General features: G+C 47.3%; 1 protein-coding gene across 4 annotated transcripts in view; it reads left to right on the top strand.

Moving 5' to 3' along the window:
* Positions 1 to 23493, top strand: part of MVB12B (multivesicular body subunit 12B) — a 54380-nt gene that overhangs the window by 14578 nt on the left and 16309 nt on the right. For all 4 annotated transcript variants that reach the window (XM_088177673.1, XM_014880061.2, XM_088177672.1 and 1 more), the window contains 3 exons: positions 1933 to 2062; positions 2306 to 2428; positions 13249 to 13340. In XM_088177673.1, coding sequence (XP_088033799.1) covers positions 1933 to 2062; positions 2306 to 2428; positions 13249 to 13340 — 345 coding nt within the window. The remainder of the gene's footprint in view (positions 1 to 1932; positions 2063 to 2305; positions 2429 to 13248; positions 13341 to 23493) is intronic.

Raw genomic sequence — 23493 nt, 5'->3', positions numbered from 1 at the left:
GGATGGTTTTTCAGTCACTGTGGTCTGGTTCTGATTGGAACCTGTGACCTGGAAGTGAAAGACTCTGGAAACCATTCCCCAGGTCACCCTCTGCTTCTGGAAGATTCTTGGGCACGTGTGGCAGAATTGTCACCTTGTCCTGCTGATCCTTGGGAGTGCTGGACCTTACTGTGTGCTGCTTCAGTTTCTGTGAAAGCCCTGGTGGAAAGGTGGAAGGGGGCTTTGTCATTAATTTGAAATGCTTTGGGTTGTGGCTGTGACAGTCCTTAAAACAGAGGCACTGCCTGTGCTAAGGAAGCAGTGTGAAAGAGAACATAGACAAAAGCAAATAGTCCAACTTTGTACTTGCAGAGAAAGTCAAAGAAGAGGCACTGATTTTGTTCAGAGTTAGATTTGTGGTTACAGGTGTCTCTGTGCTCCTCTCAAAGTGGCAGCTGGCTCGCACTTAATACATTTAATACAGTACTCCTTAATAGGTCCTGAGAAGATTTTCGGGAAGCCTTAAATCCTAGACTCCTAAAATCAATTTAGGCACTTCAAACAGAAGCCCTACTTTTTCAAAGCAGGAGAAGACTAGACTTCATGGATGCAGGTATTTACTATCTCTAAAAACACCACTGTAACTGCAAGCTGCATGCACAGATGCTCTATTGGCACACCTCACACTGTCTGTATGGTTATTGGTGCTAGTGCAGCAGCACATTCCAGAGGCTGGAATGGATTGCTGTTTCCCAAGGTGTGGATTACAAAACAGGAGGAGCCTATGGAGACTGCTGCTTGCCATCTGTTGAAGTGACAGCATATTTTAAGTTGGAAGATATTTGTTCATATTAAGATGAAGGGTTTTTATTTTGCAGGCACTTGTTTGTAGTTGCTGGTTGTTTCCAGATTTTCATTCAGTGTCTGCTCTTTAGATTTTCAGTGTATCAGTAGACTTCTGTCCTGCTTTCTAAGTGTCTGCATCCAAACAGGACCCTCACCTTGCTCACCCTGAGACTCCCTAGGGTGAGAGGGAGCATTGTTTTCCAAGCACCACAAATGTTTGTGTGCCAGTGCCAGCCCTGCTCACAGACAGCACCAGTGCTGGCTGGGGATCGTGTCTGTGTGCTGGTAAACAGCCTGGAGATCTGCGAGTTCATTATACAGATAAGCCTGAACTCTGGGCTTGAGTTTTTCGTGATGGATAACATGGAAACAAGTGGGATTGCTCTGTGGCACGTGGCAGAAAGGGCTGTGCAGTTTGTTCATTCACCCTCAGAGCACAGGTCAGAGCAGCATAGCTGCCTTGTGAGAGGTTCTGGCACTTAGTGCTTTGTGAATCTGGTTTGTCCTTGCAAAGAACCGGGGCAGACATGGTGGGAGTATCATTTCTGTGCCTGCTGACTTCATCAGGAGGTGTCACTAACACTTGGGATGTGTGAGATGTGGACAGACAGCTCTTACACTCAGCCTCTCTGCGTGGCAGGCTCTGCCTGCCCCTCCTCACAGCGGGTTGGAAGTGGCTGGTTGGAAGCACGTAGCAGGATGAGCTGACTGTATCAGAAGCTCCCAGGTACCTTCCTAGGGGCAGTGCTTGTGGGAGGAATGTGTAGGTGTGGCTGTCCAGGCCAGTGAGGCAAACATTACTTGGGAAAAAGCAAAGGGAGTGTGAGAGGCATGTGGAACTGGCAGCCAGCTGCTGTTCTGTGCTGTGGGGCTGCACTGGGGCATATGTGGGAGCAGATCTCTGCAGCAGGCAGGAGATCTGGTTGTTGTAGTGCAAATAACACGTGTGATAGAACATTCCCCTCTGAATGGCACTGCACTGACTGGTTTGTTGACATATGTCTGTTCTTTGGCCATAATTACCTGCCTAATATCTGGAGACTACAAATAACATTTATACTCTAATCTCTCATAAAACCCACCCTGTCTTCTGGGTTGTTTTTGCAGAAGAAGTAGCCTTCAGAAAGAAGAGGCTGTGCATTAAATTCATTCCACGAGATTCTACAGAGGCAGCGATCTGCGATATCCGAATCCTGGGCAGGTCTAAGCAAGCCCCTCCCCAGTACACGTTCATAGGGTGAGTACCAAAGCAGGGGCCCTGTGCTCCTCTAACTACCAAGTGGTAGCTTGTAAGAGGTGAAGCTTATCATTAGAAAGTCCAGGTAAGTACAAGTGTTCCTGAGTTTGATGTAGGAATTAACTCAGTTAACTCACCCCTCATTTTTCTTTGATGACACTCGTTCTCACTGACCAAGGTGTTGGTGAAACACGTCATGCTGCTGGTGCAGTGCTGGCACTGACGCTGCTGTTGTTTCCCCAGGGAGCTGAACAGCATGGGCATCTGGTACCGCATGGGCAGAGTGCCCCGCAACCACGACCCCGCCCAGCCCGCGCCTCCTCCCGCCCCAGCGCCGGCTCCAGCCCCCGCTCCCAACCTGCCAAGGTAGGCTTGCTGCATTCCTGCTCCTCCTGCTTGATGCTGCATGTCTTGTGGTTGCTAACCTTGCCCGGGAATCCAAGGCCAGGGTGCTGCATCAGTGTGGAATGATTGTGTCACAATCTGATAAGGGAACGTGCTGTTTGTTGAAGGATTTGCCTGCTTGAAGTCCCTTTGCCTGTTGTTGTGTAAAGAAAAGTGGGTGAAGAAGCCAGAAGAAGGGAAAAGCCTGCAGAGGAAGGGAAACAGAAAACACTGCCTTTCCTTTGCTTCAAATTATGCAGGATGTGGCTTTCAACACATACATGTGTGTTGGCTCAGAAGGGTGAGCCAGAGCTGCAGCCAGGCTGGGTTTCTCCTTGGCCAGAGGGAGGGAGAAGTGTCTACAGACTTCAGAAGGGAAACAGGTTTTGCTCATCTCCAGGATCAGTCCATTCATGGTTTGAAGTACTGGTTCTTGGTTTATTTTCTTGAACTCAGTTGCTGAGCTCCAGTTATGCAGCTGCCATGAACGTGCACAGCAGCCTCCTGTGACTGATGGGAGCAGCACTGCTGGGCTGTGCTGTCTGTCCAGGCTGTTCTCCCAGTGTTACAGGCAATATTTCTGTGTGTGCATCAACAGATGTGCTGGTGTGTACACTTCCATACAGCAGTAGTGCTGTACTGACAGCTTACCTGCTGGATTTCTCTGGACAGGAACAGATGTTGTTAAGCAACAAACCAGGCCAGGCAGTGATTAAAGTGAGAACTTTGCACTGCTGACATTCACTCTGAAAGCACAGCACCCAGTGTGAATTGTGCTCCTGCTGCTGGGGCTCACAGACTGGCCAGGCCATTGCCAGGGGACAGCACGTTCCCTTTGGGTCCCTTTGTGCTTTTGCCTATGTAAGTGTACATGTATTTTTGCAACGGGCATTTTCTACATGCAGATATCTTTACAGTATTACAGGAACTAGTGAGAGCTAGAATTCTGAAGGAGACAGCAGAGAGGAATTCCAAGGTTCCAGTTTGTGTACAAAGGTCGTTATATCACATGGGTGGAAATTCCTTATGTCCTTTAGAGTCTTGGTTTACAGATCATTTCAGAGTTACACTGCTGCAACATGTTCCCCAGCAAGCTGTCAGGTACCTCCTTAAGGCAGGGGAGTGCATTTGAGCCTTCACCCTTGATCAGACTGGAATCCACTGTCCTGTGGTGGCTCTTTGAGCTCTCCAAAGCATTTGGGTGTGTGTTTCACTGAGAGTTTTGCTTGCTCAGCTGCCATGCCCTGGCACAGTGCTTGCTGTGCTGTGTGTCAGGTGTGCTGCAGGCAGACATGCTGTCATGCTTCTCAGAGATGGAGGCAAAAGAGATGAAAAGCTAGCAGTGTTGTGGAGATTCCAGCCTGTCCCACTAGGACCTGAGATGTTTTCCTGAAGCTCTGCTGGACATAGCTAGGTGCCAGCCCAGGCCATGTGAGATCAGAGAGAAAGAGATCTTGCTTTTAGAGCACAGGTCTTCATTTTCTTTTTGCAAGAAATTCTGTCTGGACAGGTTTCCACAATAAAGAAAAAAAAATTATCATAGCAAGAGGATGTCAATGGCAGTGCTTAATCACTGTATGTGGAAGGGTCACTTGTAGCTGACCAGGGAAGGCTGCAGAGCAGTGTCAGAGCTTTTGGGAACAGGGCCAAAATTAGAGCTCAAAGCATCAGTGACAGTCTGAAAAGAAGTGTTTACAAGGCTTATATATTTTATAACCTCTTGTTGTGCAGTTTATGGTTTACAATGGCTGCAAGGAAATTGGATCAGTTTTGTTTTACTTGCCAAATAAAGCAAATGTCAAAATAGTCAATATAAAATGTATTCTAATTTGGCTGAGTTAAACCAGCCAGTATGCAGTGGAATAATTGAATGTTACATTAATGCCTTGTAGTAAAACCCACCTGTCTGTAGCCAGCTCCACTCTCACACCCTATGTGTGATTTACAGGTAACTTTTACACCACCAGCCTGATCATTCAAAGCATCTCTCATGTCTGTTTTTTTACTCTGGTTATTTATTATCCAATATATTTTTTAAGAAATAGAAATGTATATAAAGGTGCATCCTGCAAATATTTAATTATTACAGGGAACCCTGACAACCTGAAGGCCTCTTCTAACACTGTCAGCAATGTGGTGAGTTACTCAGCACAGTGTTTGTGGAAGACTGTAGTCACAAGTAATCTCTTATTTTCACATCACCATGGAGAGAGGAGATTACACTGGCAGCCAGTTTGCTGTTTTATTCCATGTGGCTGTATCCTGACAGGAATAGCACTGGGTTGTTCTGAAGCTGCCTCAGTAGTGAGGGAGAATCAGGGAGCAGTGCTGCATGGAGCACTGTTGGGCTGGTCAGATACCTCACTGCTCTCTTCGGTTGCTGTTTGCATTATGGAATAATTCTGAATCAAGAAGGGGCTTCAGAACAATTGCTGGATATAAACTAAACCTGAATTGGGAGGAGTTGTTACTGTGGGATACCTGTGTGTGCACTAGCCCCTCTGCTCTGTGGTGCAGGGATGGTGGCCCATCACAGAGTTGTCAGGGAGCTCATCCTGCCCCAGAGCAGCTGCTGGTTACAGGTGACTCACCTGAGCTTTGGCACATTCTTGCTTTACCCAGCCTGTGCATCCAGGAGTGCCAGTTGATGTGCTGGGGGCCTGGGGAGCAGCACATGGCAGGAGTGTGTGAGCAGTGCCAGGGCTCAGCTCTGCCAGGCCTCACACTCTGCTGGAGCAGGATTTGTGGGTGATGTTCTCTTGGAGTGTGGTTCCAGCGTTTTGGAGCAGTCCCTGGCTGCTGTGGGTACAGCAGAATCAGCCACAAGCCCTTTGGCCTGGGTGGTGCTCTGTGAGCCCGGGTGGCTTCTGTGGCTTGGGTTCCACGTCCCTTCCAGCCTGTGCCACTGTCACTCCAACAGCCTGCTCAGAGTTTGTCAGCTGCAAGCAAGATGTCAGTGAGTGCTGTCCAAGTGTGTTCCAGTGACAGACAGAATTGCACTTCACTTTCTGCGTGGATGTTATCAATCTGTGATGGATACTTTGGGGAAAGGAGCACTCTGATTGCAGATGATGTGTCACAGGCATTAAATCTTCCTCTTGGAGAGACCAGGATTCAGTCACAACTTTTGCTTGTTGATGTCAGGTTTTGGGAACATAGATTCACACTGACCCTGGGAATTGTTCAGTGCCTTGGTTTGCAAGGTGCCATCCCCAAGGTTAATGATTTTCCTGGAGAGGGAAGGTGTGGCTGCAGTCCACTTGCATTCCTGTGCTGTGTGAGTGCAGCAGTTGGTGTGCAGGCTCAGTCTGTGCAGCAGGAGCTCCGTGCCACCCTGGCTGGTCCCACAGCAGCTCCTGCCTGGCCACAGGGCCCTGTGCTGTCCCTCTGTGCCCCAGCCTGGGCAGAGCAGTGTGTGCTCCTGTCCCTGGTCCTGCCCCGTCCTGGGCTGGGCTCTGCAGAGCAGCTGAACCGGGCCAGACCTGGGGCCAGCCTGTGGCTGCTGTGCTGGGGCTCTGGCCTGAGCTGTGTGCCTGAAAACCAACACAAACAGCTCGTTTTTACTGCAGCTCAGCCCTGGCTGCTGGTCCCTCCCTGCTTGGAGCAGGTCACTGTGGGCTACCGAGTGCTCAGGGCTGCAGACCCAGCTCTGGCAGAGCACCACAGCAGGGAGGTGCAGCTCTGGCTTTGATACTGATAGCAATTGCTCTGCTTGAACACCAGGAGTAAGAGAAGATGTGTGAATTTTCCTTCTGAGCTCCCAGTTACCTTTTCACTAGTTAAGCTGGCCCCTCCTTAGGAAAAGGAAACAATTTGTTCCTGTTCTCTGCTCCCAGTGGAGCTTCATGTTGAGGAATGTAGGAATTTCTTTGCTAGGCAGAGAAGTGTGATTTTTCAAATTGATTTATTAGCGGTGTTTGAAATCAGTGGTGTAAGCTTGGGAAGGGATCAGTCTGTGGCTTTCTGCTGCAGGCTGATGATGTGCAATCGAGGCAGGTCATAAAGCAACACCAACAAGGCAGTGTGGAGACCAGGCTGGGGCTGGGATGCACCAGCCTGACTGTGCAGTGTGGTAATGGAAGGGGAACCTTCTGCCTTTCCTATTTTTTAAGCAGCTGCCCTGTTATTTAGAAAGAGCTATAATAATTTATTTCTTTAAGTCATTTAAGATAGATTTTTATGATGCATCTGTAAGGGAAAAGGTTCCAGGGCTTCAGTGCTGTTCTGCTCTGGTGTAGAGAGAAGCCAAATCCTGAGACAGCTGCCATAGCCCAGGGGCAGCCACTGCTGGTGGTGTGAGGGCCAGAATGGACAGAGCAGTGGGGGTCTGCCTTAAATCCCTCATCTGAACCAAATGCTGCCAGACAGGGAATACTTAGGGGTGGATGTTGCTGGTATGGCTGGAAACTGTTCTGAGAAATGTTGCCAGTGTTATCCTTTCTGCAAAGTGCTGCTTTCTTGATGGAGTTGCATTTTTAAATCTGTTTCATAAGGAGAACTCGAAAGTAAAACCACCTTCTGACCTGTAACTAATTGTAGAAAGTTTTGCATTGGAAAATACCTATAAGATGAAGTTAAAAATGTAGTTATTAATTACTATATTTTGAAAATATTAAGTGGCTTGAATGCTCAAATCACTTGCACAATGAAACACAGCACAATATTCCTAGTTTTTAAATTACATACTTAGCAGAAGCCAAGGATGTCATAAGGGCTGAGGTCACATCCCAGCAGCGATGGATTAAAAATCCTGTGATTGAAAACAGTGAGTTGAAGCCTGGAGGGAATGTTTCCATGGATCCTCTCTGGTGGGGGGTGCTGAGACACAAAATGTAAGGATGAAATGCCCGTGGTGTGTGTAGGCTGTGCAGATCTGAACACGATGGTTTGGGTGGGTCAGGGGGCTGGCACAGCTTTTCCAGGGTCTGCTTCCCATCAAGGGTTTGTTATGAAACAGCACTGACCGTGTGGCTTGCATCCAGCTCAGCTGGATGAAGACGTGCAAAAATTGGTCACAGTCCAGTGTGTTTTAGTGGTAGAAAATGATGATTTGGAAAAAATGTTCAAACAGTACGGTTGGTGTGCAGGCACAGGAGTCTCCTGCAGCAGCTGGGAAGGAAAGCTGTGAACTGTAATTAGAATGGGTCTGATGGATTTGGCCGATTTTGAGCATGCATTGAAAAATTTGTGGAGTGCTCTGAGTGAAGAGGCTTCAATCTTCTTAGAGTCATTTTTCTTTATAGAGAGCCCTCTTCCTGCTGTAGCAGTATTTCTGCAGGCATGTTTTCTTTGGGGCATAGCACAGGGTTGTTAAGTCCAAACCGGAGGTATCCATTTGGAGAAGCTGTGCTCTGGGTTGTTAAATAAGCCCTGCAGGGAAACTGAGCTTTTTTTCCCTAAAACTTGTGTGTTGTCTGCTATTTAATATGATCTCTGCCACTGCTGATTTGTAATCTGTGCTTTCACCCTGAAGTGCATGTGGTTGTGTTCAGATATTTCCTTTAAATCAATCACTTTCACCATTTTCCAAAACACTTCTTGAGTTTATTGCTTTTAGTAAAGTGTTTGGACTGTCATTATTTATTACTGGCAAAGTGCTGACAATGTGCTCTTCCCAAATGAGTCTTTATGTGGAATATTTGTTTAACAGGTTTTGCAGGGGAGGTGTGGATGTCCCTGGGCCCGGGCTGTGCCTGCAGCACTCCAGGGTGTGCCTGGGCAGCCCCCACCACCCCCAGCCAGGGGCTCGTCTCTCACAGGGGTTTTGCATCTGGCCTGGGAGCCTGGGCTTCATTGTGCTGATTAATTTGACAGAATTTAAAATCCTAACCCAGGAATCTTACACCGTGTGTAATTTATCTTTCTGGAGTATTTCTGCTGTTTGGCAATTTTTCCCTACTGCTTCATTATCTGAAAACTCCTGAGTGTGGAGAGCAGCTCGTGAAGGATGTGGAGCTCCCGAGGCAGGCTCTGCTCAGCCGAGGCTTCAGGAGCCCCTGCAGGAGCCCTCGGTGCTTGCAGTGCTGCCTCAGCTCTGGGTGCAGCCTCTGCCTGGGAGGATTTCCTGGGCTGCAGCTCACACTTCCCAGCGGTGTAAATTCAACTTATTAGGGTTTTTTTCTGTTGTTTGTTTCTGTCCTAGTTACTCAAATCCTCTGATCTGAATTAATCCCCATGTAGAGGAAGCTGCAGGAGCTCCATTCTGCATTAGGCCATGCATTTTGGGTTGTGAGTTTGCAGCAGATGCTGTGGCCCTGTGAGCATCACCAGGGCTGTGCACTCAGCTGGAGAGGGGCACAGATCCATCCTGCCCTGGTGCAGGGATGGCACAGGGGCACAGATCCATCCTGCCCTGGTGTAGGGATGGCACAGGGGCACAGATCCATCCTGCCCTGGTGCAGGGATGGCACAGGGGCACAGATCCATCCTGCCCTGGTGCAGGGACTGGCACAGGGGCACAGATCCATCCTGCCCTGGTGTAGGGATGGCACAGGGGCACAGATCCATCCTGCCCTGGTGCAGGGACTGGCACAGGGGCACAGATCCATCCTGCCCTGGTGCAGGGACTGGCACAGGGGCACAGATCCATCCTGCCCTGGTGCAGGGTTTGGCACAGGGGCACAGATCCATCCTGCCCTGGTGCAGGGACTGGCACAGGGGCACAGATCCATCCTGCCCTGGTGCAGGGACTGGCACAGGGGCACAGATCCATCCTGCCCTGGTGCAGGGACTGGCACAGGGGCACAGATCCATCCTGCCCTGGTGCAGGGATGGCAGAGGCACCCCTGGGCCCAGAGCTTGCAGGGTGTGCTGCTCTCCTCCCTCCTTGCAGCTGGAAAAGTTAAATGAGGAGATCTGAATGTGGAAAGAATCGCTCACTCTTTTTCATTCTCTCCTGCCATTGGGCTTTTATAAAACCTGAATCTGGCACCCCCCAGTTCTCACTGACTCTTAGGAAACAGGATATTTTAGTAGCTTGGAATGAGATGAAATGCTTGCAAAGCCCATATGTTGCTTGTTTTAGGGAAAGGGTCAGGAAGGTTTTAAAAAGTATTTAAATATTTGGTTTACACGATTAGAATAGATTGTCTGGAATGAAGTCCATTACCCGAGGTGATTCTTGCCTCGCAGTTGAGGTTTTCATTGCAGTTCTTTGGAGTATGAGGTAGGTGTTCTGGCATCTCAGTGCCCCAACACAGTCAGAGTTAAGGGCTGTGAAGAAATGCTGTAGCTGGGATCTTGCCACTGCTGGAAGCACAGATACCTGCTGTGGTCCAGAGCTGCAGCCTGGGAGATGCCTCCTGCTCCAGGGGGTGGTTGCCAAGTCCTCTGGTGCCAGTTCATAGAACCCCAGCAGCTACTTTCTTAGAAATGTGCCTTTTCCAGTCTGCATAAGCAAAGCTTTCATGTTGGATTACATTTCTTGAGAGCTGCAGCCTGATATTAACTCATTTTAGGTGTGTTTTCAGCTCTCTACAGCTGGAAATTTAATTGTTCTGTTCTCAATTTTTCATGAGGAATGATCTTTACATGATGATCATTGTTTATGGAAAGTAAGGCTGTTGTGGATTTTTTGGTAAGGTATTCCCATGAGACTGCAGGTTTTGCAGTCTGTTCTGAAGGTTGTGAAAAAATGAAACTTTCTGCCTGACAGTTGAGATGCTGCTCTGGGTGTCACGCTTGTGCCACCCCAGTCTGTCCCTGTTGGGTCCAAAGCCCAACTTACCATTGGGCTTTTGCTGTGCTTTGTTGATATTTTTATATGAATTATGAAGCATCCTTTGATATCTGGCACTTCCCCTTGTGGTCCTCTGTTCCTTTTTATGAGTACTTGCCCCATCACTTCAAAAGCAGTTCATCACCTTCCTGCAGACAGTTCTTAATAACAGGTTTGGAACTGTAGGGCATTCCTGGGCCTGTTTTATGTGAGTTTCTGTCCAAAAATGTTCAAAAAGTGGCCATAATGTGCACAGACCTCAAATCCCCTTTGCCTGCACGTGAAGATCTCCTTATCACATGCTGACTTGTTCTGTGGATTTGCTGAATAAAAGAGCAACTGAGTGAAAAGGGTGATTAAACTTGCTCTAAATTGTCTTGAAATTATCAAATTATCATATGCTGTGAAAAAATATGTTTGGTATTGGAGCAGTATGGGTTTGACTGCAGCTGTGGAGGGAAAGGCTGGAGCCCTGGGCCTGGCCTTGCCAGGGCTGTCCAAACTGAGCTCAGACTGCCTCAGTGCTTGTCTTTGGGCAGGGAAAAGCTGCTGCTGTGGCAGTTCAAAAGGGACAGAATTGCCATGGGGACAGTCTGTGTGAGTTGCCATTCCTTAACACCAGAGATTCACTGAGGTACTAATAATTACTGTTAATATCTTTCAGTGGAAAGTTTCTGAGTAAACGAGTGCTGGTTGAGGCAGCATTTAACGGCCGTGCTGGCATGATCAGAATGCAAATAAGTGTTATTAGCCTAATGATTTTGCTGTCACCACGGTGTGCTGCAGTAGTGTTGTGAATATGTCATGCAGTACCCGTGAATTTGGAAAGTGTGTCAAAACACAACTTCAATTAGTTTGCTCTAATTATGACTCTAGAGAGTTCATAAGTATATCACTCCTCATTAAAAGAGATTTTCTTATCTGGATTAATACAGCACACGGAGGGCTGTTGGAGGCAGGGCTGTGCACAGGGAGGATGCTCGTGGGGTGCTGCAGCTACAGCAGGTCTGGAGCAGCCCTGGGCTCCAGCCCCATCCCACCAGCTCCTGCTCAGGGCCAGGCCTGGGAAACCTCCCAGCCACGACAAGTGGCTGTGCCAGCAGGAACAGCCTGGTACATGGTTCTGGACAGGCTCTTCAATGAAAAATAACCAAACCAAAGAGTCCCAGAAAAGCCCTGGAAGGAAGCACCCTCGATGCTGAAATAGAGATGTGGCCCAAAAGCTTTGCTCTGGTCTTCTGACAAGCAGTCAGAGGAACAAGCCTGTGCCAGCCTGGCCTCTCCAGAGAAGCCCTCTGGGGTGCTGGGTGTGTGTTCCCCTTTCCCAGGGTGTTTGTAGGGCCTTTTACAAACTGCCTTGTCACATTGCCTGAGCATGTTCCAGCTCTGCAGAGCAGGAGGAGATTGTTGTGCTCACAGGTGAGCAGTTGGGTAAGGGTTAAAGTAGTAATTGTTTAAATCTTTTAGGCTTTCCTCCCAGTTCTGTGATAATTTGATGAAGAACTTCACCCTAATTAAATATTCAAATTAGGAATAAGTGTCAATATGGCTTCCTGGTGCCTGGAATGATGATTAATTGTATTCAAAACTCTAGTGGCCGCTGTAATCTAAACCAAACCGTTGTTCTTGATTATTTGTGCAACACATTTACCATGTTTTTGTTTTAAAATTTAAACTAGTAATTGATTTGCCATATGCCACAGAACTGCACATACTTTCACGATATGTGTTTAGGAACTTGGGGACTTCGTAATTGGGATTTTCTTGCTTTTCAGTGGCAGCCTCTTTTTTTTTGTCTTCTACAATGCAAAATGATTTGGCTCTCGCAACACATGAGGAAAATGCATTATGCAATCAAGTTTGTAGGTATAAGCTCTATTGATCCTGGCCAAAGTTTACATTAATTTAAAATAAATTAGGCTTTGTTTCCCATTCCTCCCTACAATGTCATCTTTTATAAAAAGAAAGAGGGAAGGGGAGAGCTGATTTCCATGCAGCAGTCACTGCCCTGTCTTGTGCAGCTAATGTTCATCTTGGAGACATCTCTCTGGCTGTCTGTAGCAGCTGGAGTGATGGAATGCCCAGTCCTACGTCAGAACAATTTCTGCTGAGAAGAAAGCAGTCCCCCATAGAGGGCAGAGAAATTCAGACTTTCTACTGGCTGCCTTTGGTGGCTTGGAAAATATTTTTGAATACTTCTATTAAAAATCGAATGAGAAGCATGTCATGCCCACAGGCAGTGGTCTCCTGTTTTAAAGTGTGTTTGTTCATAACAAGCATGCTTCTCTCCAGAGACTCTCATGTGGATTGTGTTTCAAACAGCAAACTGATAGCCAAATTCAAATATATTTTCACACCATCTTTTTTTGGTTAAAAATAGCTTTGGAAAGCAAAAGCGAACTCAGACTGATGTTTGCTTTTTCTTATTTTATCTGTGCTGTTCACCATCATCTGCATCAAGGGCTAAAAATACCTTGTTCTTCCCAAAACGTGTCCTGTTTTTGAAGGCAGATAACTTCCAGATGATTCATGTGGTAGATAAAAGCTGCTGGCTGAGGGCAGGGTGTGATGCAGTGCTGGGGAGTACCCGGGGCCCTGTGTCCCACAAAGGCTGCCTGGCTCTCCTGGCAGGAGGGAGATGCCCAGATTCAGGAGCTCTCACTCAGCTGAGGTGGGAGCTTCTCCCTCTGCCTCACGCTGCCCTGAGCCCCTCCATGAAGAGGAAACATCTTTTTTTTTTTTTTTTTTTTTTTTTTATGTGTGGCAATGCAGTCCAGAAGATTAATGATAACATTTTATTAACATTGACGCCAATGGGGATGTGCATGAGAGAAACAGAGATGTGGATTAAAGGGGCAGAGCTGTGCTGGCTGTTGATGGGTGCTGATGGTGTGGAGCTGCTGTGAATGCCCTGCTCAGGGTGGGTGGCCACTCTTGCATTCCAAGGGGTGGAAGGGGCTGGCACTGAGTGTAGACAGCTTTGGAAGCAACATTAAAATTGGTGTTTGCTGCTTAACCTGGCTGCAGTGAGCTGGCAGGAGCAGCACCCTGTGCTCTGTGCTAACATTTGCTCCCTTTCCCTCAGGCACATCTCACTGACACTGCCAGCCAGCTTTCGGGGCAAGAGCCACAGCACCCGCCTGGATTTGGAGCACTCCAACCTGTATGCCATCTCAGGTGAGTGCCACCCTGCCCTCGCCCTGCTGCCAGGGGGTTCTGTAGTGCTCTTACACCTGAAGAAATACTGCCAGAATCATGGTAGAGTCATGGTAGAATGCACAAGTTTGGCTCTGTTTTATGTTGTTTTTGCAAGAGGAGAAAGATACTGGATTTAAACCTGACTCTGTCAAAGCCTAGTGAAAGTCCCTTCATCTGGCTGAAGGAGATTTTAGGACAGTTTGGACATCCAGCAGTGGGTTCAGTGGGCTGTGCAGTTGAAGGTGCTTGTGTGTAATCAGGGAAGAGAGGATGGCAAAAAAGTACCACTGACGGGTTCCCTGTTAGTACTGAGTGACACTTGTAACATAGGAACATGGCATTAATTCATGTACCATAATCAAAGGGTTATTTAAATAATCTCTCCCTGAAACTGCAGCTTCAGGTTCCCAAAGAGATAAAATGTAACAATTGCATAATACTTGTCAGTCCTCGTTTTTCTTGTTACTCTCCTGCCCTGATAGGTTTGGAAATGTCAGGGAAGGTGTGTTCCTGTGTTGGCAGGAGGCAGTTCTGCCTGGGATGGATGGCAAGCTGTGCTGTCTCTGCTGGGGCAGCAGCTCTGTGCAGTGTCAGGGGGACTGCCCGTGCTGCAGGCTGTGCTGGCCTCTGCTCCTGGTGCCTGCTTTGCACAGAGCCTGAACGCTTCACCAGACCCTTACAGGCAAAGCACAAAACAAGGCCTTGTGGAGCCAGACGGGGCATTAGTTCTTCATGTTTGCTCGAGCTCGTTTTCAAGTATATAACTCTTTATTTTTCCTCCAATTGCACATTCTCCTCCAGAACCACTGTTATGAGTTGTGCATATGTTGTAATGGCTATTACAGCTGCGAGCTCTTTGCAGAGAAAGGCTCTTGTCGTATGACACATCCTGTGCACTGACAGGATTTTCGTGCACAGCTCCTGCCCACGGCTGCCTTGTCAGCAGCTGCAGCGAGGTGCCGCAGTTCCCTTTGTGTGCTCCAGCCTTTGGGAGGTGGATTAGCCCCCAGACACGCTCTGGAAGCCATTCCCAAGTTTCCTGTTCCGTCGGTGTCGTGTGCAGGCAGTCTGGGCTCTCTGCAGTGCTGCTGCAGTGCCATGGCAACAGGAGATTTAGGAGCCGGCTGCCACGCCTGGGCTGCTGCCAGGGGAGGGCCAGGGGAGCTGGGCCCCCAGCACACACAGGGACGGGCTCTGGGCTCCCTCTCTTGGCTCCCAGCTCACAAGAGGGCTTCTTGCTGAGAGGAACAAAAGCCATTGTGAGCAGTCTCTTGGGAGTTTGGTGTGGCCTCAGTCTGCCTGGGAAGGGAGGGCTGCAGTGGGGTAGGATGAGGAGCTGCAGCCTGGGCTCTCTTTGCTCTCTGTAGACACCCAGGATTTTCTCAGTATTCTATGAAAACCACGCTTCCAGCTGTGGAAGATAAAATGAATTTTGGCTGTCAGTCCTACTTTGTGTTGCAAATATATTTTGGCAGAATAACTGTATCCTCACTGGAACTGCCCCTTACCCCTTGGGCAGTTGTTTGCACAAAACTGGAGTCAAGGGAAAAATGGTCCTAAAAGCAGCAATTACAATTTCTAACCAGTCTTTTGTCATTGCCAGTCTTGGCCATGACACACTGGGTGACCAGAAATTCGGGAGCCTTCTCTTGGCACATGCCAGTAAGTGTGCCCCTGGCAGGGTGCAGGTGGGGAGGCACTGCCCAGAGCACTGCTGGCATCATCCTCGTGCCTGGCAGCCTCCCTCATGCCCCCCTGTGCCAGGCACCCAGGCCAAAAGGCAGAATGAGTTCTGGTGCAGAATGTCTGTGGGTGCTGCTGGGGCAGGGTGCTGAGGAGCTGACAGGTTTAATGTGCATGCTGGGGCAGGCAGCTGCTGCAAGAAGGATGCCTCGCTGCAGACAGACCTGTTGACAGACACAGCTCAGTATTTCACAGCACAGTCTTTCCTCATGGCCTTCAGTTTAATTAAGATGTTGTTGTGACTACATACTGCCTTCATTTCAGACTTGAGCATCTTCTGCCAGCATATTGCTTTGGCTTATCAGAGGCACAAGCACAGTGAGGGAGAGGCAGCCCTCACAGGCAGGCACAGATAATAACATACAGGGAAAATTCCTCAATGAAGTGAAAAATTATTTATAATAATGGTACTCAAATAGAAGGGAAATAAGTCACTCTAAGGGTATATAAATTTTTATGATAGTGTATAAACAGCCATAGCCTGCCTTGTCTCCCATCTATTCCTGCAGAGAATGAGGGCAACATCTAGCATAAAGAAAAATACAATAAGAAAATGAAGAAATGAATGGGAAGAGCTGGAGGATTGATCACCCAGTGTATTTGTATATCCTGATGTAAAAGGTGCTCCTGACAGGTGGCCAGGTTTCTTCTGTATAAAACCATGTGTGTGCTGTCAGGGCAGTGTGAGCAGCCTTGTTTCGATTGATGAATTGCCTGCTTCCTTGATTAAACCTTCCATCACTTACAAAACAAAAAGCCTGTGTTTCGATGGCAGAGTGGGACATGTCAAAAAAATCTGTCTGCTTTACCTTTGTGCAGATGTTGGGCACAGACTGTAACATGTATTATTAAAATGAATGTGGCATTTACTGTGCATTATTTCTTTCCTGGGAGAAGGGACCTGTAAATTATATGCTAATAATAAGCTTTAACCCTTCCAGGAACCAAGAGATGTAAGAGTGTAAATATTCTGCAGGCATCACTTAATTGGATGGGCTCTAACACCACTGCAGCATTCTGAAGTTGCTAAGCAGAGGGTTCCAGCCCTTGCTGCCAATGATCTGTGCATTGTGCTGAGCAGGGTTGTCTTTTTCCCCCCTGAAGTTCCCCTGTAGCCATCTTCAGCCTTGCATTACAGATAAATGTGTTTTGGGGCAGCAGCAGACAAGTTTGTGTAATTTGACTCCAGGACAATCTCATTCTCTCTTGGCCTGTTCTCAGATGAGGATAGAAATTGTGTTGTAGGGAGTGTGTCAGTCTGTACAAAGCCATCAGAATGTGTGCATAAAGCAATTAAAGCCTCTTTACACCGGTTTTATGCAGGAAACAATTGTATGAACTTCCAGATCCTGCTGCAGCTGGCAGTGTGTAGCCAGAAACCCAACTTCACTCATATGAACCTTTCCAAGGATATTTATTCTGGCAGAAATTTAGAGATAGCAAGATGATCAGTTACCCTTGGGTCGGACTGAGGTTCATCTTTTGAACACTTAAATATGGGAAAGCAGTAGAACAAAAGCAGAACATTGCTATATGTTTGTTGGTAGCATTTTCAGGTAACACTTGCCAGCTGTCAGCCCCAAACAGTGAAAACGTTTGTGGAAGTACCTTAAGAAATTAATGATGTTAGCTGGACATACATGTCATCCATAAGTTTAGGCACCCATCCTCAAGTCATGTTAATCCATAGAAATAAACCAGGATCCACAAGTACAGCATCTCTCACCACTCAGAGCATGTTCATTTCAAGACCTTGCTGAGCTGCAGGTGAAGGTTTTCATTCTCTTTAAGAGGAGAAAAGCCATGTCCTGTGGGTTGGAGCTTAGATGTCACATCCCAAAAAACATAACACGCTTTATCTTCTGATAGAGCAGTGTCCGTGCTGTGACAGAGCACAGCACTTGCTGTTTGTTTGGCTGAGGAGCAGGGACTTTTCCAGCAGTCATTTGATGCTGAAGTGCCTTTGCATGTGTTTCTTACCTTACAGGTACTGTTTTGTGGTCTTTGAACACTTTAATTGATGCATATCAAGCTACTTGTGTGAAGTATTTTGAGTGAGAAGGGAAGTGTGGCGGGCTGCCAGCGCAGCGTTGGCTCGCTGTGAGTGCCAGCATGCCATGGAGGGGAGGTTTCCATGTGCAGCTCTCACAGGTGCCAGCTTCTCCACAGCTCTGCCTTGTTTATTTTGGAGTCACACACCGGTATTTATTACCTTAGGGAGGTAAATATTTACTTAAATGGGTATTTATTACATTTATATATAAATAGCTTTTTACGATATTTAAGTATTTATTGCCCTCTTTAAGACACTTTCTGGGAAAGGTCAGAGCAAACTGTGGTATGAGAGTTTGGAGAGGGAAACATTTGTGAGCTGAGGCTCCAGTCCAAATTCCACCTGCTGGCTCACACAGGTGAGTGTTCCCAGCAGGAAGGACAGAGCAGAGCCCTGCTGGGGAGGGGCAGAGGGCAGCGGTGCCAGCCTGGGGCAGCCCAGCCAGGGCAGGGTGAGCCAGGATCTGCCATGGCAGGAGCTGGGCTGGGGTTTGTGAGCAGAGCCCGGGGCTGTTCCAGGCTCTGCCATGGCTCAGGCTGGGCTGGGGTTTGTGTGCAGAGCCCGGGGCTGTTCCAGGCTCTGCCATGGCTCAGGCTGGGCTGGGGTTTGTGTGCAGAGCCCGGGGCTGTTCCAGGCTCTCCCATGGCAGGAGCTGGGCTGGGGTTTGTGAGCAGAGCCCGGGGCTGTTCCAGGCTCTGCCATGGCTCAGGCTGGGCTGGGGTTTGTGAGCAGAGCCCGGGGCTGTTCCAGGCTCTGCCATGGCAGGAGCTGGGCTGGGGTTTGTGTGCAGAGCCCGGGGCTGTTCCAGGCTCTGCCATGGCTCAGGCTGGGCTGGGCTAGGGTTTGTGTGCAGAGCCCGGGCTGTTCTGCAGGCACTGCAGCGACATTTGGCGTTCACTCCACGCAGGTTTCTAATCCAGCTCTCTGGAGGCAGCAGAGAGAGTGGAAACTGATGTTAATGGTCTGGAAAAACATCAAAGGCAGTGGATTCCTGAAAAGGAAACCGAGTTGCTTTTCTGTACTGCAGGCTGGGGCTCTGGCAGGTGTCATCTGTCTGGGCAGTGCCGTGGGAAGCACTCACTTCACACCCTGCTCCTGACACAGCACTTGGCTTCCTGAGCCCTCCTGTTCAGGAGGGGCTGACTTGGAAATGCCTTGGGGTATCTACGCCCCTCCCCGCCCATTTTCTTTTCTTTTTTTCTTTGATAGTGACAAAATAAGTCTATTTCAGACGTCTTCTGTATTTAGATTCTGTTATATTTTAGTGCCCATATGTCAACTTCCTTCTTGTTGCAAAATGCCAGGTTATGTTATGTGCCACTTCCTTAGTTGTCTATTTCCTTTTAAAAGATGCAGAAGCTGTTTTCTGTATATAGGAGGACAGGTGTTTTAATCAGAGGTTAATAATTTATTTTTACAAACTATTGTTTTGCTTCATTATTTTTGTAGATAATTAAATTATGCACTTGTCACAGTGTGTTTACTAAAACAGGTAATTTGGAAAAAAAAAGGAGATTCTATTTTCTGGATCAGTGCACAAGGATTGCTTTTATCTTCATCTCCTAGCACAGTTCCTGGTGGTTCTGCAATTGTCTCTAATGTTCAAGGGTTTTGAGACCCCCAGTCTCGGGAGGGGAGGTCCTGTGCTGCATTTTACTGTCGGTGCCCATCCCTTCCCTTAGCTCTTGGTGCTTCTTAAGAGTAGAAGCGGAACTAAATATATATTTTGTAACACTGAATTTTAATCAGGATGGTCCAAAAGCCAGACAAGTTGTGACACAGGCTTTATTCTGTATTGAAACCTCTTTCCTGAAGCTGAGATTAAAGTCAGCCTGTTCTTTACCCTATTGCAGTTTCCAGTCTTTGGACTGAGAGACCTGGATAATCTTCCAGCTATGAAAGGCTCTATTAATATCCAGCAGTTCAGAGAGGCTGGAGTCTCATGTAAAATGCTGCAGCTGCATATTTCAGAAAGGGAAGTGTGTTACTTAATACTATACTTAATGAGATTCAAAAAGTATGTTTCTTCCTAAATGATCCCATCCTTGGTGTGCTGTGTCAGCGTGCCCCCCGTGCTCCCCAGGCTGTGCTGGGGCACAGACCCCAATCGGGGGTGATGGAGCCATGGCCTCTCACAGGTGACATTTTCAGACAGACAATACTTGTTTTTTCCAGGCCCTGGCTGGTACTGCCCTGCCCTTGCCGTGTCCCCTCCTGCTCCCGGGCTTCTCCCGTGTTCCTCAGCTCCCACATCCCTTTCCAATGAGGCTGCTCAGTCTGTGCTGAGAGGATTATCCGCCTGTAACCCCGGAGCCATGAATTATGTATGAGCAGGTGTACAGGGCACAGCCTGGTTGCACAGCCAGGGCTGGTGCAGGGAAGGGTGATGATGCCTTGGAGGTGACCTGGATCCCAGGACTGGGGTGTCCCCACCCCAGAGCAGCAGTCTGTGATGCAGGGAAGGGTGATGATGCCTTGGAGGTGACCTGGATCCCAGGACTGGGGTGTCCCCACCCCAGAGCAGCAGTTTGTGATGCAGGGAAGGGTGATGATGCCTTGGAGGTGACCTGGATCCCAGGGCTGGGGTGTCAGCAGTGGCTGATGGAGGAAGAGGATGAGGATGAGCTTGTGCCATTCCCATGGAGCACAACCTTGGGGTGGCCTGCACTGTTTGTTTTGCTTTGCCAGTGCCAGAGTTTAATTTTTTTAAAATAGGGAGCCGCTCAGAGGTTTGGATATTTAAACAGTTATTAACCAAATGACAATTAACAGATTGCAGAGACAGATTTTCTTTTCAAAACCTCCAAAATTGAGTACAGTTTGCAAAACTATCACAGCATAGTAATGACAATGAATTTTGATTTCCCGGAACTGATATTAGAATCCTTATTAAACTATGTGCATCTGCTTTTAATTTACTCCAAATAATTGGAAAATGCAATGAAGCTTTCCAATTAAAGCTTGGCTTTATGCTGTTTAATAATACCCCCCATAATATTATAGCTTATGAAGTGACAGGTGAGTTGGTCTATGAATAAAACATAAAGGCAGCAAATAAGGGACAGAAAACCAGAGACAGTTGTTGGGGATTTTAAATGCTGGATGTAATTTGCATATATTAATCTCTTCTTTTCAGCCTTATCAGGCGTTCCTCAGTATTTGAAGTTAAAATAGCATTGACAGGCGGGAGTACGCTTAGTTTTTTCAAGGATTTATTACTTGTATAATTTCTGATCTTTAATAAGCAGATATGACTGATCCTCATAGTTCTATAGAAATCAGTTAATTGTTCCAGATGGCGTGTACTGATTATGCAAAATTACTTTTCACACCATTTTTTTTTTTTGATGGAGTTTGGAGTAAAATTAAATTTTTATAGCCTTCTTATCATGCTGTTTTACAGTGGGTTTTGCACAGAAGTTGAATTTAATATACTATATTACATTGACCAGCAGAGTTATTCTAATGCAGCATTCTGTGATTTGACAAAGAATAATAGAACACGCTGCTCATTGTGCATTTCTGTGCTGCTAATAAAAAGGAGTTGCAGTGCAGCAAACCAGGCTGTTATTTATGAAGAATGCTTAATTCGCACAGTTCAAAATGCAGAATTGGTACAATGAGATGTTCAGTGTTTTGGATAGAAGGCTCGGGCAGGATGAATGTAAATAGTGCAGATTCCATCAAAGGGAGCAGGAGTCAGTAAGTGCCTGCTGGGGCTGGGTGGGATGGGCCTGGGAGGAGCAGCCGTGCAGGCAGCACAGCACGTTCCAGCTCCGAGCAGGAGATGTCACTGGTGTTTTCCCTGATTATCACCATCCAGATATCTCAATGGCATCATTGCATAATTGGAAACATTTGTAAAGGTTGTTGGGCTTCATTTATCTAATGAAAAGCTGTTTATACAAAATAAACCACACATAAACCCCTCTTGCTAATAAGTTCCTTGCAGTTTGTTTTGGCAGTGGCTGGGTTCTTTGGGGGTGTCCCGTGGCCTGGCTGTGCTGCAGCAGTGCCCAGGTGGGTGGGTGCCCGTCCATGGGCACTGCTGCAGGTTTGGGCAGAGGTCTTGTCGGGCCCTGGGTAATTCTGGCAGGTCCCATCCCTGGCTGGGCCATGGGCAGTGCAGAGCAAGGGTCCTGCTTGGCCTGGGGCTGGGGGCTGCACTGCCACCCTCCTCAACCTCTTCCCAAGGCACCTTACTGGTCCTTGAAAAGCAATGGCCTTTTAATGGATGAGTGGGGGCACCATAAATGGATTGTTATGAAGAATGCATATTTTTAACTCAATAGAAAAAAAGACAAGTAGTTAACAGCTGTTAGAAAACTCAGAATTTCTCCTATCTTCTCCTGAACTAGAAAATGGTTTTATATATTCTTTTATATGTACATATAGATACAAGTATACAGTATATATGGAGACAGCTAATGGCATAAATCAGAATTATTAGAAAATATTTGTTCTAATGAAGTAATAATTTGGTGGTAACGTATTTCATCAGTGCAGCTTAAGGCTAAATTGAGTGGACAGACTTTATATGGATTCTCTAATTTTAATCTTCAAAATGCTATCTAATGTCTCATTAAGACTTTCATATAATGTATCTTAAGTACAGTCATTAAATATAGTTTAGGGAGATGTATGTTCAGATATTGCTTAAAGATGTTTTAATAGGCCCATTTACTCTGATGATATTAATGAGCTCTTAACACATATTAAGGGTCTAAAAGTAGTGGTGTCTCCTTGCAGTGAGCAAATCAGGGGAGGAATTGGGGAGGAATTGGGGAGGAATTGGATGCTCCAACAAAGCCAGGGGCTCTGCAGGACCCGGCTCCATCCCTGTAGCTGTGTCAGCACGGGAGGTGTCCCTGCTCCTGGGCAGTGTCCCCACGCCTGGTGTGTGCCTGGGTGGCTTTGCCTGGGTGGCTGCTGCATTATCCCATCCACGCTGCAGAGCTGCCCCTTGGGAGCTGGCCAGCCCATCTCGGGGTCTGTGACATGTAATGCACATTTGGCTGCATATCTGTTAAAATAAACACATCAGGTTAAGGGGAGAGCCAAATACGGGCCTGTGTTTAGATAAATTCTGCTTTTTGATCGTCTAAAGTGAAGATGCAAGAGTTGTAATTAGGATAATAAAAACTGCTCATTCTCTGTTGTCACTTCAATTCCAGCTCAGAAAGTTATTGCAAAGAAAATTCTCTGGTTTCATCACTCAGCTTTTCTTAACAAATCCTTCTGAGTTCAGAGACTTTTATAATTACTAAATTGGTTTGTTAGAGGGAGATAATAGCAAATTTCTTCTTTTCATAATTGGACATTTCTTCCCTGTAGGCTAATGCAGGCGCAGCACTCACATACACAATGAGCTGTGCTTTTGAAAAACCATAACTGGCTAATAAGTGCCGTGGTGTCATCGGAGAGTAATGGTGTGCTGATTAGCATAATTAATGACAAATGGTGCTGCAGAGTGGGTGGATTGGTTTAGCAGATGATGAATGCTCTGCACCAAGGCTGGGCCGTGCTGGGTGGCACAGCGGGCTGGCACTGCTGCCACTGCAGCTGCCACCACTGCCTGCCACCCCCGGGCTCGTGGCACCAGCTCGGTGTGCTGGGCTGGCTCTGGGTGCTCCTGGACCAGGGTGGTGGCACAGGGTGGTGGCACAGGGTGTCCCTGATGGGGCTCCTGGCCTGTCCCCACCGTGCTGAGGCACAGAGCTCTGCAGTGCCAGCACCAGCAGGAAGGAGCTGGGGGCTCCTGGGTGCCATGAGCAAACCTCACCCTCTGAGGGCTGGAGGGCCACGCCAGGCCGTGCCACAAGATGGGCACAGTAATCTGTGGTCTGATTAATCAGGGCTAATTTACATTCACAAATGAGACTGATAAAAATGGAGTTACCTTTTCACCTTTAGTGAGGAGGAGGGATTATTTATAGGTCGTCTCTTTTTTAAGTGATAAGCAACTCTTTTACCAATAAGGATGAAAATACTTAATTTGCATTAGCAAAAGAAGCTAATTATTATATAGTTAATTAGCATCTGGAAATGAGGATTATCTTAATTACAAAGCACAGTTTCCTTAATAGCTACAAAACTGTAAGTTTGATGTGTGTGGAGATTGGTGACTATTATTATGTAATTACTGATCATATTAATGGTGCAGTGTATTTAGATATCATTTGCATATGCAGATGAAATTTACCTGATAGAAATATGTGGCTCCAGTAATGATTTTGAGCACTTAAAGGATTCAATCCCATTAGAAGATCTGGATCCCATGTGGCACAGAGGAGCTTTGGGCTGGGCAGGGCTGTGGCTCTGTGCCTGGCTGGTGGC

Source organism: Sturnus vulgaris, chromosome 22 (genome assembly GCF_052056855.1).
Source record: "Sturnus vulgaris isolate bStuVul1 chromosome 22, bStuVul1.hap1, whole genome shotgun sequence".
NCBI classification, from domain to species: domain Eukaryota; kingdom Metazoa; phylum Chordata; class Aves; order Passeriformes; family Sturnidae; genus Sturnus; species Sturnus vulgaris.
Note: the sequence above shows the minus strand (reverse complement) of the source record. Positions and strands in the feature narration are given on the sequence as shown.